Source organism: Manacus vitellinus, unplaced genomic scaffold (assembly GCF_001715985.3).
Source record: "Manacus vitellinus isolate BGI_N305 unplaced genomic scaffold, ASM171598v3 scaffold_22_pilon, whole genome shotgun sequence".
NCBI classification, from domain to species: Eukaryota; Metazoa; Chordata; class Aves; order Passeriformes; family Pipridae; genus Manacus; species Manacus vitellinus.
Window position 1 is genome coordinate 4476043 of NW_021939632.1, and position 17527 is coordinate 4493569.

General features: G+C 45.5%; 1 protein-coding gene across 3 annotated transcripts in view; it reads left to right on the top strand.

The window, feature by feature from the left end:
- The window catches only part of SEMA5B (semaphorin 5B), a 192285-nt gene extending 188391 nt beyond the window's left edge, over positions 1 to 3894 (top strand). For all 3 annotated transcript variants that reach the window (XM_008922938.3, XM_029959871.1, XM_018072672.2), the window contains one exon: positions 308 to 3894. In XM_008922938.3, coding sequence (XP_008921186.1) covers positions 308 to 463 — 156 coding nt within the window. In that variant the 3' untranslated portion in view covers positions 464 to 3894. The remainder of the gene's footprint in view (positions 1 to 307) is intronic.
- Positions 3895 to 17527: the final 13633 nt, after the last annotated feature.

The window sequence follows — 17527 nt, forward strand, 5'->3', positions numbered from 1 at the left end:
TGATGTTCAGACAACACGCCATCTACCAGGAGACTCCGGGACTCTGGAGAAGGCTCTGGGTTCCATCCCTAGCAGTAGCTGAGCACAGGTCCGCTGCAGGAGACCTGGTAGGAGCTGTGGTCCCACACAGACCAGCCCCATAGCGAGTGCGAGGTACCCTCTTACTCTCCCAGCTGGAGGGAAGGTGGTGGTGGCCACAGCAGAGACCATGATGGAGAAGGCAGGTGAGAGGGAGCTGTCTACAGGTAGAAAAGAGTAATTATGTAGCACTGTTGCCATGCCTGTCATCTCCTCTTCTCTTTTGCAGACACTTAACAAGAACAATTTGATACCAGATGACAGGACCAACTTCTACCCGTTGCAGCAAACCAATGTGTACACAACAACCTATTATCCCAGTACACTGAATAAATATGACTACAGGCCCGAGGCCTCCCCTGGAAGGACCTTTACCAACAGCTGATGATGGACAGATCCTACAGGACTGAATAACTTCCTATATGATTTTTTTTTTAATTGATTTTATGGACCAAATACCGGCCCAGCCTCTAGATGTAAATATTGTACAGTAGGGTCTTTTTTTTTTCCTTTGGTTAATTGTATTTCTTGTAAACAGCACATCTCCTTACAAGGACAAAAATGCATATGGACCATTCTGCAGAGCTTTTGTGGACATTTGGCTGGAGATGGCTCTTACTACTGCAGCTGTTTATGGCGGGAAGATCAGTGTTGCTGTCCAAGGCCGACGTTGTCGAGGAGGGGGATGTGTGCTGGGCTTGGTGGCTGCTGTGCAGCAGCACACAACACACAGGAGCACTCCAAGCAAGGCCAGAGGTGGCCTTCCTGGGGAAGTGGAGTCTGTCTGGTGAAGAGCATCCTTCCTGAGCCAGGATAGCAATGCTGTGCTGGATGACACACAGCTTGTGAGACAGGCCAAACAGCACTCCATCGTGCCAACAACTTGAAGAACATTTTCTTTTCCTTTTTTTATTTTTGATTTTTTTTTTAATGTTTCTGGAAAAAAAAGTAGTAACTTTCTAGGGCAGTGTTCCCTTTATCTTCAACAGAATCTTTTCATATTACAGGAAATACTCTCTGCAGCCTTCTTTGGTAATATGCAGTTCAGCTGATGAGAAACAACACACAAACAAAGTGCATTATCCAAAGAAGCTTTCCAGAATGTTTCCAGTCTTAATTAAAATTATACAGGCAGTGAGACACTGAGAAAAGTAAATGTTGGAATAACATCGGAGACATGAACTTGGAGTGCCTAACAAACAAAGATGTTTATATCAGTGGAAAAAGAGATGTGATGATTGCCGCACAAGAGCCATGGGCTTATTTTCTTTCTTCCTTTTTCTTTTTTTCTGAGACAGTGTTAACTCTTTTGTTCTAGCTCTGATCCTGATTGCGTCTGCCAGGAAAGGCAACTTTAGAGGCCATGCTCTTCTTGTGGGAAATCACCATGCTTTGGGCTAATATTTCCTCTTGTTTTATTATTGGGTTTTAGTTCCTTTACTCTCAAAGAGTGAATAATTCTGACTTTGCAGGGGTAAGGTATTTTTGTAAGGAATGTTTCCGTAGTCTGACATGACCCAGAAAGTCTGCTGCACATTCTTATAGTGTCTTCCAGTGAAATTGTAACACAGCTGAGTAATGTGCATTGTTTGCCAATATTTCTTTATTTTTTCTGAGAAAAACAACCCAACAAACAAATGCTGCTGCAGCTATTGAAGTAAATTGGGGTGGTAGCACTATTAAACAGTATATCCAGCCTTGAAATGTAATTTTGTGTATGTGTGTGACTGTGTCTATAAGAACTGTATTAGTCTGATGCAGAAGCCATGTTGTCTACAACCAGATGTTTGTCTGACATAATTGTTTGGCAAAAAGGAAACTTATTGCTGGTGCTTAATGTACAATTACATCCAGTGTGTTAGCAACGTGAACAAGTTCACCGCTGTTATCATTCAGTGTTTCTAAATATTTATAATGAACTCCTGATGCTAAGGATTTTAGAATGTCGCAATACAGAGCATGAGATAAAAGTACACCCTGAAATGCGCATGAGCTCCATGTGGTCCTGAGCTTGGCTTTGTCGTCTGCATCTTACTCGAGCAGTTGCCATGCCCGTGCCTGGCCACTGACCCGGCCGTGTTCCCAGCAGTCCTGTCTGTCTGTGCTTAATTCCAGATTTCGCTGTAAGCCGACATTGATTGTTGCTCAGTGCTGTTCCTTTGCAGTCGCTTGTTTGGAAGTCCGGCTTGGGCTGTGTACTCAGCTCTTTCACATAGGCAGCTGGTAGGAAATGAAGGAAGACTGTGTTGCTTGTGACAAGTATATTGCTTTTCCTGTGAGGAAGAGTCAGCATGGCTCTGTAAGCCTGTGTTATGGCAGTTTGACCAGAAGGCAAGTATGAAATAGCCTCCCATTTTTAAATTACTTTGTTTGACTTCAGTTTGCAGTGATTGAAGGCTGTAGGGATATTTGTAATAGAGTGGGGTCATTAGCACTGCCACAAGGACACCTTTGGCTCAGCAGTACCCATCTTCAGCTGCTGCTTTTCTGATTTAGCAGCTGGTCCTGCTTCTGCTCTGGTCCCACCAGATAAAATAGAGGGGGCAGAGGGAGATAGAGAGTTGCTCTTAAATAGATTTTAAGCGGATACAGACGTAGAAGATCTGTCTGAAGCAACCTGCTGCAACCCTCCAAGTAGGCACGGGGGTTCGGCACTTCTGACTCCTTCCAGCAGCACAGCCAGGCAAGAGCAGCAGGAGTGAAACAGGAACACCAGGGAAGCAGGAGAGCACTGGTAGCAGGTACCAGCCCCTGCAGAGAGGCTCTTCCCAGGCCCCTAAATTCCATTTGAGGAGCAGTGACTTTGTGCCTTCATGCCATGACGAGTTCACTCTGTCTCACTGAATTTCCACATTCCTGTCAGCAACACTGAAGATTCCAATTTAAAGTAATTTTAACAAGTATGTAGCCATGGGGTTGAAAATTATTATATTAGACTATCAGGATGGGATTGCCCAGATTTAGTTTATGTGATTCAGGAGAAAACACTGGCTCCCAGGATCGTTCTAGCTATGGTAGAATCAAAGCCGTCTCTGAGCTTCCCCTTCAGAAGATTCCCTGTATTGACACACTCTGCAATTACCATGCACATGGCAAGATTGCAGCTGGAGTTGGGGAGGGATGCAAGTCAAACCTTGCAATTATCTCAATTTTTTATTTTTCCTTTCTCTTTCCCCCTCCACCCCCAAACATTTTTTCCCTTTTTGGCTTCACAGAATAACATGATGTAAACTGATTTTTTTTTTCCCAAAGTACTGTATAGTAGATGAAATTATTTAAGTGTTCAACTCACCAAGACAAGTGATTACTGCCATTGTGCTCAGGAGGTGGATATTGGAGGCTATTGGAGGCAAATGCTTTGAGGGTGATGCATGTGGTTGTAGTTTCATCAAGACATTCCTTCTTACCAGCCATCCAAATGGATTCAGCCCTTTTTCATGTAATTGGCAATCACAGCAAGGGGCTGTAGTCTCCATTCAAGCAGAAAGCAGAATCCAGGAGAGAGTGAAAAAAAAGAAATCAGAACACTTATTACTCAATTAATGTTTGCAGGAGAGTGCAGTTCTTTAAGGAGGATGTTAATGCGGTGTGAGAGTTGCATTTTTTATGAGCTCTCTAATGCGTGGCAGGTTAATGACACCATGTACAGTGATATCTTGCAATCCAGGTAATTCAGCACATTGAGCATCAGGTCTGTAATATCTGTATCAGTTTGAATTGCTTTTACAGCTGGATGTTAAACTTGCTAAAACTTCCTGTTCCTAAGGCCATCTCAAAGTACACTGGAAATGCATTTCCTGTGGGAATATTGCTTTCCAAAAGATTCATATAATATTTCTTTTTTAATTTTTTTTTTTTTTTTTTTTTTTTTTTTACTTCTAAGACAGAAGGGGAACCCTGAGCAGTTTCTGTGTAGGTCTGGAGACACTGTGTCTCTGCAAAGCCTTTGGGTAGTATTCAGGTATACAATGTGTGAAATATGATGGAAATCTTACAGCCAAGTATGTAGTGGAAACATCTTTAATTAGGCCATTCTTTCTTTTTCCATGGAAGTGAAAAAAGCCAAAGGGGTGTGCATGATGGTGCTATCCAGGCTGTGTTGTGCTGTTGCCTGTCAGGCTTTCCTTGAGCAGCTGTCACCCACCAGAAATACCTTGTGCTGCTCGCTAACATACAAACCACTCGATGATCAAACCATCGCGTAAGAGGTGCTGTTGCTCCAAGGGTGCACTTGAATGTTCAGCATGTGAGCCAGGGCTGCTCTTAAATATATGAACTGTACAGATACTATAGGAGAAGAACATGTATTGTCTCTCCACTAGTGTTCCTAATGCCTTACGTTCAGAAAACAAAGTATTTGGTTTGAAATCAACAGAGAGCAGGAATGGAGCCCGTGTCTGACACAAACAATTTGATGGCTCCAGTGATAATCTGATGTTCAGCCCACCTGGAGAGAAAACTGCTGTCCATTGAGATTGATTTATTCTTTGTACCAAATGTAGTGGGGGAGAGTTATATATATATATAAAAATATATATATAAAAATGTAAATGTAAAGTTTGTGTAACAACTTACTCTTTTTTTGTAACAGTGTATACATCTATCAGTGGATAGATACAGTATATATTTATAATATATACACACGCAATATATATATTTAGCAAAATGCCTGCAGAGGAAACTTAGAATAAGAAAGGCGGTGCTGGTATTCAAATACCACAGGGACAAAGCGAAGAAAAAACCCTGTAAAAATCTAGTGTCCTTTCTGTTAGGTTTAAAAACCCATTTTTGAGGTAAATGAAATATAATTTTTTAATTGAAAAGTAAATTGATTTTTCTAGTTAGAAATGCTGATTCTCCCCTGAATCATTCTGGTTAAGAGTGATTAAGAAAAAGATACTTGTTACTGCTTATATTTTCAGAATAAGCTCCCAAATTTATCATGTGTATCCCTCTATTGTTTTTCTAATTATAAGTAGGGAGTAATCGTGCAAAGAAAATTAAAATAGCAAGTAGGAGTAACAAATCTTGTACCATTAGAGCAAAAGACATCATCTGTTAGAACAGGAAAACTGTCATCTTCCATGTTTAAGAAGTCAGTAACTGCCTTCTGAGTTAATGATCTGCATTACAAGCCTTGCCTTATGGTCACACTAGGAGGTTTTAGTACAAAATTTGGAAAAACAGAAAGCCTGCAAACCCATGGCTTTTGATTTTCAGAGAGCTCCGAAAAAAGCCACAGGCCCATGGGAGTCAGGCACGTGGTGCCCTGTGTGTCTCTGAAGCTTTCTGCTTAGTGGCCAAGGCTCTGCATCCATTTCTTGCCCTGTCGATCCCATGAGCCAGCCCATGTGCAGCCCATATGCATGGCAGGGCACAGCAACCCTTGGAGCTGTCTGGTATAAGAGAGAAATACCCAATAAATGGGGTTTGAAGAAATTTTTTTTTTTTCAACAAATCACTTTGTAATGCCCTCATGACCAAGCCCAAACTCCAACAGGTGAATCTTTCCCTTAAGCTTGTTAAGAGGAAACATCAGGTGGCTTCAAGAGCAGTTTTGGGGTAGGTGAGAGAGGTTTCTGTCCAATTTTGCGTTGCCTGATTGCCAGAGCCTTCAAAACTCGGCAGAAACCCCTCTGGAGCTGGGTCCTTGTGGGACTTACCCACTCTCACATGTTCTGTCTGGAAATTCCTCCTTTGGACCCTCTGGGAAATATTAGTGTCTGTATTAGTCCTGATTGGAGGAGCAAAACCAGCAACCCACTATTTACATAGCCACGAATGTAAGTGCTCAATTGCATTCAACATAAGTTTGGGTCTTGAACTTTTTGTTTTTAACATTCTGCCTCCAGCCTCAGCTGCAAACTCACCCCTGCTGTTTGAGAGGGTTCAGTGCTGTAAGAGCAGCATTTGGCTTTCTGCAGGTCCCAGCCACGATTTGGTTTTAAACAAATCTGATTGTGAAAAGTATAAATGCTGCACTCTTGGTTCTGACAGCTCTGTAATCCAGCAGGATGCTGCTGATTCGCAGGCTGCAGAGTTAAGCAGAGGATGGTGTGGACAGGTCATTAATAACTGAAGCAAAAATGTTATTAGTACCAAAATGTCAAACAATGTAAAAGCCAGCCAGCTGCTCGGTAGGGTGCTTTCCATCCACACCCCTCCTTAGACAGCATCCAAACCTGCCCATATCTAAAAGTGATGTACTTAAATAGGAGCATTCCTACAGAGGAAGCTTTAGGGAGGATGTATGGTATGTGAGGTGGAAATGATAGGATTTAGCTTGTAGTTGAAGTGGGAGAGTGACAGATGCAATACTGGATCTTGGATACATGGGAAACAATTATGCCAACACAGAATGCTTGCCCCAAAACAACAAAACCTGAAGAGTATTATTGGACTCTGTTGTGAAGGCACATCACCCTTCCTATGCAATTGAACTTGATGGTACTTTAGCATAAAGGTGACCTAGACTGTAATCACTGCCTTTAGACACTGTGAATTTTTTTTGGGTACTCTGTATTTTTATATATTGTACAATGTAAAGAATAATTCAGAAATAAAACAGAACAACCTGACAAGCCTGTGAGTTATTTCCCCTTTTTGGGCAGTGTGTGGCACGTCCGGGGCTCCTGACAGCACTGGCACGATGGGTCATCAGGAACATGGAGGAGCTTCCTCCTGACCTTCGTGGCTAATGGCAATGCAAAATCCACTCAGCTGCTTGAGCAGAGATGGGGAATTGAAGCATACATCCTTCCTCCCTGTCTGCACTCTGGTTCCATCCTGAGGCCCAGGTTTGGATTACATTTGTCATGACTTGTAGGCTGTGCGGACACAAAATTGTGTTACTGTTACACCAAAGGTTGTCCCTGCCATTCACCTCCCCTCCCTCATGAGCTCCACGCCAAACCTGGGATGCGTTTCAAAAATTCTGTTTCTTAATAAAGTGCCCAGTGAGGTAAGATCTAAATTTGGGGTGCTGAGTCCTTGTCCAGTTCTGCCATACATGTCTCCCCTCTGCTCCCCAGCTCTCCGCAGGTGACACCGAGTCTCCAAGGGCACAACTGCTCTCCATGCCAAGGAGATCAGCTGGCTGCAGCCAGCAAAAAGAGGCTCATCCTCTGCAGAGCCTCTGAGCTGTACGTGCTCAGCTGCAATGAAATCCTGTCACTGCTCCTGCTCATGCCCTACATATTGATGTGAAAAGTTATAAAAAGCTGAGGGACACGTTTTGATTGAAGGATGATCGTAGCCTCGTATTGAAGAACGTTATAGCTCTTGTTGGATTTATTAATCAAAGTAAAGACCATGAAAAGTGACAGAGTCGGGAACATTTTAGTTTATGTTCCGATACAGCTCAAGACTTATATTGAAGTTCCATACAGAAAATTACACCATAATGTCATAAAAAATAGATTGGATTGCTAATAACCTGAAACGTGCTACACCTGCATACATAATACTTTAATCCTACTAAATCATAAGCTATCATTTGGGTGTTTTCATATTCTCAAGTGTGCATATAGGAATTTCTTTTCAATGCAGACCATTAAAAAGTAATTGAGAGGCACAAGATCTGTAAAAACAAACTTGCTGTGAGTAAGATAGATTTTTTTTCCCAGTTAGGTTGCACAATAACTCAGGGAGGTCATTTCTGAATGGTTTTGTTTTGCATCAAGACACCTCTACACACAATTAGAGCAAAGTATCATGTTGGAACCAATTTCCAATTTCCTTTAAATCTGTCTGCCACCACATTTTTTTTAGTTGCTAATTTGATTCATTAACATAACAGTTTGACTTTTAGCCTCAGTAAATTTTGTTCTCTCACTATGCATCCCAACTGTACACTTTTCCCTCTTTAATTCTTAACTATGTGTCAAACAGCAAAAGTTTCATTATCTTGCAGGTTCCCTGACAGCTTTTTATGAAGCCAGAGCCTCAGGGCTGTGCTACTGGGCTGTGAGCAGCACCCGCTGCCCATGGGTTTGCTGGGGAGCACCTGCAGCAATGTTGGTAAACGAGGGGGGTACAGGTCAGGGTGTGGAGCTTTCTGTGGGAACAGCACTGACAGCCACAGTCTCACAGCCCCCCTCCAGCCTGCCCTTGGCAGCACTCAGAGGTTGAGTGTAAGAAATGTGGGAAAAGGAAAAAGCAGAAGTTTCCTCGTAAGTCATGTCTAGTCTACCTGTTCCTCCCAGCTCCCTGCAATAGGTGCTTTAGGGACGTGCTGTGCCAGATGGTGCAGTGACAAACCTGTCCTAGTCCTGTCCCTCCATATGAAGCCCATTTGCTGGTTTTTTTCTTCTCTATCAAGGGATGGAAACATCCATGGCTGATGGGGCACTTGCTTGGGCAAGTTATGGAGGCAAGGAGGGGCAGGGAATTGCTGCCCAGCCCAGTTAACACCAGTGCTAAGTGAAAATGCAGGAGGCAAGGACTTGAATGAAGGAGCTGTACCCATCACAGAGCAGCCGAGCAGATGCATTTGGGCACCAGGGCATTATCCAGAGCAAGTGGTGTCAGACCACGTTTATTTCCTCCTCTGAACAGAGATGTCCTGCACATAGCATGGAAATAAGAAGTATCACACAGCCTGATTTTAGTAAGGTTTTTGACTTTCTCATAAATGACCCTCCTATGCTGCCAGGACCAGTGTCCAGGCAGAGCATCGTGCAGACACACTCCTCAGAAAGCAGTCAGGTTGTGGCAGTAAAAAAAGCCTCAAGTGAGTCCCCTAATGCCATGCCCAGCACCCCTACTAATGCTCAGCACCCCAGCCACTACCCACATTCCCACCAGTGCCCCCAGTCCCCCCATCACAATGTGATCACAAACCCTGGCTCTAACTCCTGAATTTTCCTCTGCCCATGCAAGCATTTCACTCGGCTGTGAGAGCCCATGTGGCTGTGCTGCTGTGACCAGTCAGGGGGACAGTCCCCAAGCTCAACAACAGTCCTTGAGTCAGCTTAAATCAGCTCAGTCCAGCCACCCCACAGAGAGCAGTGCAAAGCAAGCACCTCCTCAATGTGCCGGAGTCAACGCTCAACTGCAAAAGCTCCACTTCCCATGGTGTCTTGTGTGTGTTTCCCCCTCGAGTGTACAGTTGGGAGACTGCACACTCCCAAACACACAGCTCAATTACCAAAAGCTTTGGAGATTCATTAAAAATGCTGTTTTGCTAACAGTTGAAATGCATTTTGACATGGTGTTATTTTATTCATTTGTAAGAAGCCACTGACGGAGTTGTCACCGTGCTTTCTGTTTAAAAAACCAGAGATTCAAATTAGTCAAGAAGATGACAGAGTTCAGCTGTGCCCAGAGGGAAAAAACCCAACTACACCCATACACCCCACCCCCTCACCCCATCCTTGGCCAGATTTCAACCCTTCGATCTGCTGACAATATCCTCAAATCAAATGATTCTCTTCTAGAGAAAGGACTGAACCAGGCTAAGATTTTGTGTTTTGAGATAAAAATATAAAGCTGACCCTTGTCAGCTGGGCAGACTCTTGCCTTTTCCTGCTTGTCCTGGTGTGCTTGCAGGACAGGTTTATTTTGTGACCCAGAATTTTATCACCCTTTTTTTGTTGCGATTGACCCTATGTCAGTACCCTCACGGCAGCAAACACGTGTGTAAGATCAGCTGGCTTTCATTTTAAAACTACTAAGATGACAAGGGAGCATTGGTGTGCTGTACACCAGCCACATCCATCCCTCAGCTCCTTGGTGTGGAGCTCCACAGAATATGGAAGATGCAACTCTTCGGATCCTTGCATCAGCTGAGGCAGATCTGGAATCCAGCAAACGCTTAAAGCTCCTCCTGGCTGAGCAGCTGCGCTGCAACATTGTCACCCTTCAAAATAACTTCTCTGCAGATTTTCAAGGTCAAACTTCACAGTTTATGAATCGTCAATTAGCTGGAAGCAAAAAGTAGTCCTGGTTTTCCATCACTCTGGAGACAGTGAGGTGCCTCCCAGACCCGGGGTTAGCATCAACCACAGTGAACAGCAACAGGCTGTTGAGGTTCCATCCATCTAACCTTGCTGTATTCTTTCATTTTTAAACCTCCCATAGTCATTTCCTTGCTGTCATGGAAATAATGGAGCCGGCAAAGGATTGCTCCCCTCTCAAGCACAGGGTAATGAACAGCCATCAGAAACATTTGATATTTCCATGATGTGAAGCATCAATGGCCACAGATGTACCCATTTTGGCAGTACTGAATTTACTGTCACGAGCAAGCGATCTGTATGAGAGAGCAGGCACAACGCTGATACACTTTTATTACCCTGGAAGGAACCACATTATTGTTTTCTATTTTCACATTTCTTAGCAACAACATTTTTTTGTTCATAGGTTTCTTCCTAGGAGCTCGGCTGGAATTATTTTTATGTTGTCCCCAATTTACATGCTGACTTACATCAGCCTGTCCTCAAGTGAGAGCCTTGCTTTCTGCCTGAAAGCCTCCTGGCAATTACTACTGTCTTCTGCTGATCCATCACTTCTCTGGCACTGGAGGGAACCTTGCTGCCTGGCAGAGGCCACCCGTCCTGGGGAGCAGCTCAGTCCCTGGCAGTCCCTGCCATGCCAGGTGCTGCTGCAGCCAAGGAGGGTCTGGAGCTAAGAGGCATGGACTCATGCTCTGAGCATCATTTCTGCACACCAGCCCACAGACCCACAGTCGTGGCCCAGCCAAGATAAAATCACCTCTAATTACCACGAGTGTACAAGGTAGGACAAGCTGCAATGCTTTATCATAGGGCCAGACATATGCTGGAAATCTCTCTCAAAATGTTTTTTGTGCACTTCAGTGTCAGTGAAGACATTTCTGTATGAGGTTGTGCTGATCTAGTTCACATTTCTGCTGCTCATCCACTCACTGCAAACCCTCCAGAGCTGCTTTTTCCTTTGCCACTATCACCCTTTCCCCTTCCTGCAGCAAAATTCAGCTGCAAAGCTACATTCATAATGCCAACCCTCAGCTCTGCAATCAAAGGCAGGTTTAGGAGAGCCCTGGGAACAGTTTCAGGTTCAGAACACAGTGGGGTCACTTTGTTGGCTGCCAGATGTCCTCTGCCTGCACTTGCCTGAGCCCCACTCACCAGGGTCCTACTGAGGCAACATTTCCCTGTGTGTTGCCCATGGGAGGTTTGCATACCCTGCCCACTGCCTTTTAGTGCCTGAACCACTTATTGTGGCTGTAGGTCTGTGACCAAGCAGTTGGATGGACAGAGGGATGGACAGGCTTACTCACAGCACAGCCCTTGCAGCCCCCAGGGAAGGGGTCCAGCCCATCCTGGTGCCACTGGCAGAGCTCCCACAGCACCAGGACCTGCCTGCAGATATGGAGAAAAGAAATGGAGCAAAGCAAGAAATCTCCCAAAGAGAAACCTCACTGTGGCAATGGGACCTACAAAGCCTCCTGGGGCTGTGGGGCCCTGCTCTCCATGTTCGTTTGACTCCTGAAGAGTTAAGGTGTTTTTTGCAGCCCTTAGCCAAGGATGACTTCAGTGGGTGACTGGCCCACACCAGGAGAGGAGAGCGTGCTGCTCCTGGCAGCTTGCATGAGGAGTCCTGGCATGGTGCATGCTCTGGGGCTTCCCCTCTGTCTGCTCAAGCTCGACTTGTAGCAAAAAAAAAAGAAAAATCCCTGGTTGGAAATTTGTGTTCATGTGGTGGTGGGTGCCGAGTAACATCAGCGGCGTGCCAGGTAAAGGAGAATGCCTTGGGTCCCAACGAAACTCCCTGATGGCAGCCCAATCCATGCTCCTGGAGCAGGTAAAGCACCACTGCTGCTTGGCTCTCATGACCCATGGCAGGAGGGTAAAGACAGGCCCACCTACATTTGGGTGCTGCTGTTCATCTTTCCCAGCATCAGCATTGCTTGGTGCTGGGCTGCAGCCCAGAGATGCCAAAACACACATACTCAGCATTTACAAGTGGCCCCAACTTTTCCCCCAGCCTCTGCTGATCCCACAGCCATTAGACATGAGGTATCTGTGAGCAGCTCACCCACATCTGCCCACATCTGGACACAGCACCAGCCTGGCCCCAGCCCAGTTGCTCCCCCATGTGTAACTGCAGCGTGGTCGGAGAGGGAGCCACCAGTGAGCTCCCAGCAGGGACGTGCCGATCAGGAAAGGGAGAATAAATGTCATTTATGTGCCAGGGAAACAGCAGAGTTTAACAACAGTAAAGATAAAATAGAAACTGGGAGGAAAAAAAATTCAGAGAAAGAACAAGCACAAAGGCTTCACCAACACACAAAACTGTATCAGGGATCTGAGATGGACCCTCAGTTCTCATCCCCCTGAGGACGGAGATTTCTGTAACACGGCAAAGATAAATACAACTGGGAACTGTATCATTAGAGGCGCTTTAAGCTCCCATATATAGCCTGGAAAGAGACTGTTGCTAAGAATAGTGGGGCCCAGATATTTCACGACATGAGAGTTGACAGATTTCTTCCCAGAACTAATAGGATGTGAGGCTATTTTAAACTTGCCCTGGTAAATAGTCAGGGCATTATTGAAGCGTTGGTCCTAGAAAATAAACATGGATCAAGAGATCTCGGGTTGGGGCCATTTCAATTAAATGCAGGATAAACACAAGGAAGGTTATTATGAAGGGTCTCCTTTCTAACCCTGAACAGACACTGATGGTGGGAACCAGCAAAATAACTGGCTTGCAGCATCCTGAGCCATGAGCCTGGATGAAGCACCGTGTGAAATCAGAGTTGTGATGGTGTGGTGGTGCAGCAGGGGCTGCCACTGCCACCAGCCCCTTCCCCTCCCTCAGTCCCCTACTGTCTGGGGACCCTCTGCCCCAGCCCACCTCCTGCACCCCTTGGTCTGTGGGTCCCTTGGTCCAACACCAGTGTCAGACTCCCACCCTAAAACATCACTAAAAGTGATGGAAATCTTTCTGTTGGCTGGGTTGGGGGGTTGGATGAGGCTACATTAATTTAGACTAAACAACCCCCATTTTGTAGCAGTATCTGCAGTGGGTTTTGGCAGAATTATAGCAGAAATAAACTATTCCCTTGTGTTTTCTTGGAACTCATGAACAGTGATGGCAGCAAATCTGAGTAACCTCTTTAATGTGCAACAACCAGTACGTAAAATAACACGCACTTCATGGTCAGAGTCCAGTTTTAAATAGAAATGACATGGTGGATACGTTACATTGACAAGTATATAGTGCTTTCAACATTATTTTCTCAAAAATAAAAATAGACCACATCGGAATATTGCATACAAAATGTAGAATTTGCCCTAAAATTCTATCAAATCATTTAAAAAATTACAAAAGTAAAATGCATACAAACTCCAGTAAAACTGAACAGTCTTACAAGTCAAGGATAGTTTACAAAGATGCTCTCCAACATGCAAAATCCTCTTCCTTCTCCATATGTTCATGCAGTTCAAAAAGCCCCAACTGTTAGGTGCGTCCCATAATTAAAAGCTTGTTTTTTTCCACCTTATCAAGTACTTTTCTAAAATGCACAGCTGAAGACATTAAACTTGGTAGGGGAACAGAGATTTTAATCTAGCAAATATCATAGGCAGAGAAAACCAATATATTTGGAAAGCACATGGTTATCCTGGGGGAAGCAGGAGCTGATGGCTGGCTGCCCGTGGGGACACCCTGCAGCTCTGCTGGGCTTGCTCAGGTGACAGGGTGGCAGTAGAAAGGTCGGGGCACACAGAAGTGCAGGCAGGGGTTGAAGCAAGGAAGCCAACTCTGTTTTTGCATCATGGCTTACACTGCATATCCAGAGTACCCCTGCCCAGGGAGGGACATGTGGCATCCCCATCCCATTACAGGTGGGGAGAGCGAAGCCCCCCATGCACAAACAGCCCTTCCCCAAGGCTCTGAGCAGCTCTGTGACAGATCAAGTGCAGTGCCCAGGCTCTCACTATCCATCCCAGTGTCACACAAACCTGCACATCCCCCTCTGCAAAGGAAAACATGGGCTTGGGATTGTTTTGGCTTTTACAAAGAGGTGGACTAAGGTTGGAGAAGTGGCCTCAGCCTGAAGGGAAAAGCTCCCCAAAAAGCAAAAAGGTTTTGCTGATGGTATTTTCTTCATGTAGCAATACAAAGTGAGTGCAGTGGGTCTGTCCAGATGTTAACAAGTGGATAAATCACATGGAGGAAGCCAGTGGGGAGAGAGACTATGTAGGCAGCAGTTATTGCAGAGAGCAAATCTGCACACCTTGGAAAATCAGCGACTCCATGCCATGTGCCATCACTATAGCTGTCCCTGCACACAAATCACATCACAAATAGAAAACAAACATCAGAAACTCATCCTTGAGGAAGTAAAAAATGAGACTCTTAATTGGGCTTCAGAAGATACCCCTCCTGTGCAAATAATCCAGGCGCCCACCAGCATCACACCTCCTGGGCATCCTGGCTCAGCGCTTCCCTTCTCCTGCTCTGCCCTGGTTGCTGCCCCCCAGCCTGAGCACAAAGTTTCCTGCAGTGCTGCTGGGACTGAGCAGTGAAGAAGTGGTGTTGGGGCTGCAGAAACAGGTCCACACTCCAGGGCTGGGGGGGCACAAATTGCTCCAAACACGTTGTGATCCCAAGTAATAGGCAGGAGCCAGCACATCTGTGCAAATATTTGCTTTTGCTTGTCAAAACTTTGGACAGAGTTACATTTCTTCCTCTATTTATTGGTTTCATCTGTCTTGAAACACAAACTGCAAAAATTGTGAGCAGATTGACATCTTCTTCTGACTCCACTGGGGCTGTGCCTGCTCTGTGACAGTTCTCTGCTGGCTGAACTGACACTCCTGGAGGGAGCAAGGCAGGTATTCCTGTGCCACTCACAACCCACCTCACAGCAGTAATTGTTGCAGGGAAATGACTGGGGCCTCTGTGGATAGCTATGATCCCTCACACCTGAAGCAGTGAGCCTGGAGGCTGTCTGTCTGTCTGTCTGTCAGGAGGCAGCAGCCATGAGGCAGCATTTCTCCCTGTGCATGTTCCCCTCCTCTTCCTCCCAGTCCAGATGTTGGGTCCCACAGATTATGAAGTTCTTGTGTGTTTTGGCAGGGTCAGCATCTACCCTTGCACGACTGTGCATCCATGCACGCGGTGGCCTCCTTGCATACCCCACATCCCTGCTCTCCCATGTGGTGCTTCAAGAACACTGAGAATTGGTGGCACCAACATCAAATACTAAATCAATACCAAATATTCATGTAGGGTTCCATACCAATGTAGTAGTCGTCCTGCTAAGTTATTACAATGGCTTGGGAGAAAACTCCCCAAGCATAAAAATGCCTTTGTCATAGATACTTACTAATATTTGCAGGTGACCCAACAGAAGAAATGAACAATTAAAGCCCTGCTGTCACAGCATTACAGAGCAGTTACATCTACTGTGCAAACTGTGTAATTCCCATTCATATTTCAGTCACTGCTCACAATTAAATTGCATTTCTCTTTCTTGTAACAGCTAATATATGCACATCAATCAATTCTGCTTGTTTATGTTGCAGCACAAGGCTACCCAGTCACTTGCTCAGTTTACTGTAGAACAAGCCAGGCATTAACATCCTCATCACCTCAAACCTTCGAATTTTATATGATCAACTCAACATAATATTTCACTGTTGAGATGCCTCCTGGAACCAGGCCCCTCCCCTTACTCAATCCACCAGCCTGTTGTTCTCCCCAGGTTACCACTGCAAACACTGACACAGCCTGGGGTTTTCCAACCCACTCCAAGATTGAAGACATCCCACTTCCACTCATTTCAGCTCTGCCAGACAGTTGAGAGTAACTCCAGGATGCTGTGAGCCTGAATACCTAACACACAGTGTCTAGCACCTTGGTCTCTCTAGGTGTGGGAGCTAAAATTACAAGTTTCAGGCAAATTACAGTCTTTTTGTAACAGATTATTAGTTCACAATATTTGCGGAATCCTTTGGGTCTGCACTTTCTTCCTGCTGGCACGATTTTCTAAAAAATCCCTACTTTCACGTATATTAAGCACACGGCCAGCCAAGCCATCCCTCTAGAATTGGCCTGGGAGCACGGAAGCTCTTCTCCACACCTCCAGCTCAGGGGAGCAGGCAGCCACAGGGGAAGGTGAAGGAATCAAGAGGAATTAATGGTAACAGCAGTAACCAGAGACAGTAACCAGTGTTGCAAGTGGAGCCTACATATTCTAATCCTGAGCCTCCTCATGAGCAGCATGGAAGCCAGCACTGCTCTGTAGCTCAGGAGAAGAAAAACCAGCAGCACTGGAAGCTGAACCCAGAGTGTTACCAATCCAAACAGAAACTAGAGGAGCAGCCCATATTTAAAATGAACTACTAAGAGAGAGTGGTCATTATGGAGCATCTTTCCCAGCATTTCCAACACAAACCATAACACATTTACCTGTGGTTAAAGGGCCCAGCACTGCTGGGGAAAATGTTCCTCAGGGCTGTGAACTTATGGGCCACGAAGAGGGGCAAATTCTTTGGCTCCCCAGGGTGCCTTCCTCTGCTGGCAAGTCACAGGTCACACAGCAGCCAACATCATTACTGGTTCAAAAGTTAGAGAGACTTTGAACTTTCACTCATTATTAAGAAAAACATTAACTGTTTTGAGCCTATTCTGCACTATTGTTAATTGTATAAGCACTGTTTAGGGCTCTCCCTGAGCTCTCAAACTCAAACTTCTATCAAAATGCAGTTATCCTGGCAGCTTGCACCCTTTGTAAATCCAGACAAGGGTGGACCAAGTGATAACACTTATCCAAAAATATTCCTATGGGTTGAGTTGGGTTACTGACATGAAATGGACTGCTCCTCCACTGAAGGATGCTGCTATGGGGCACAGATGGGGATAAAATATTTTTCTGAGATCTCAGCAAGCACATCTACAATCCTCACCTGTCCTGAGCCAGACTTGCTAAGAAAATAAAATCCTTACAGTGGTAGAGCCTCTGGAATAACAGATATAAGAAGGGGAAAGTAGTTACTGCACAATTGCAGCTGGAAAGATGACTGAGTGTGTGAGAGGAACAGCTTTCCAGGTACCCAAGTCAGTGTAGAAGGGGCAGGAGGTGCTCCAGGCACTGGAGCAGAGATTCCCCTGCAGCACATGGTGAAGATCACTGAGAAGCAGCTGTGCCCCTGGAGCCCATGGATGTCCACGGGGGATCAGAGATCCACCTGCAGCCTGTGAAGAACCCCATGCCAGAGCAGGTGGATGCTTGAAGGAGGCAGTGACCCTGCAGGAAGCCTGTGCTGGAGCAGACTTCTGGCAGGACCTGTGGCACCACAGAGAGAGGAGCCCACGCTGGAGCAGCTTTGTCAGCAGGACTGTTCCCAAAGGTCTGCACCCTTTGGGAGGGATACACACTGGTGAAATTCATGGAGGACTGTCTCCTCTGGGAGGGATCCCGTGCTGGAGCTTTGGAAGAGTGTGAGGAGTCCTC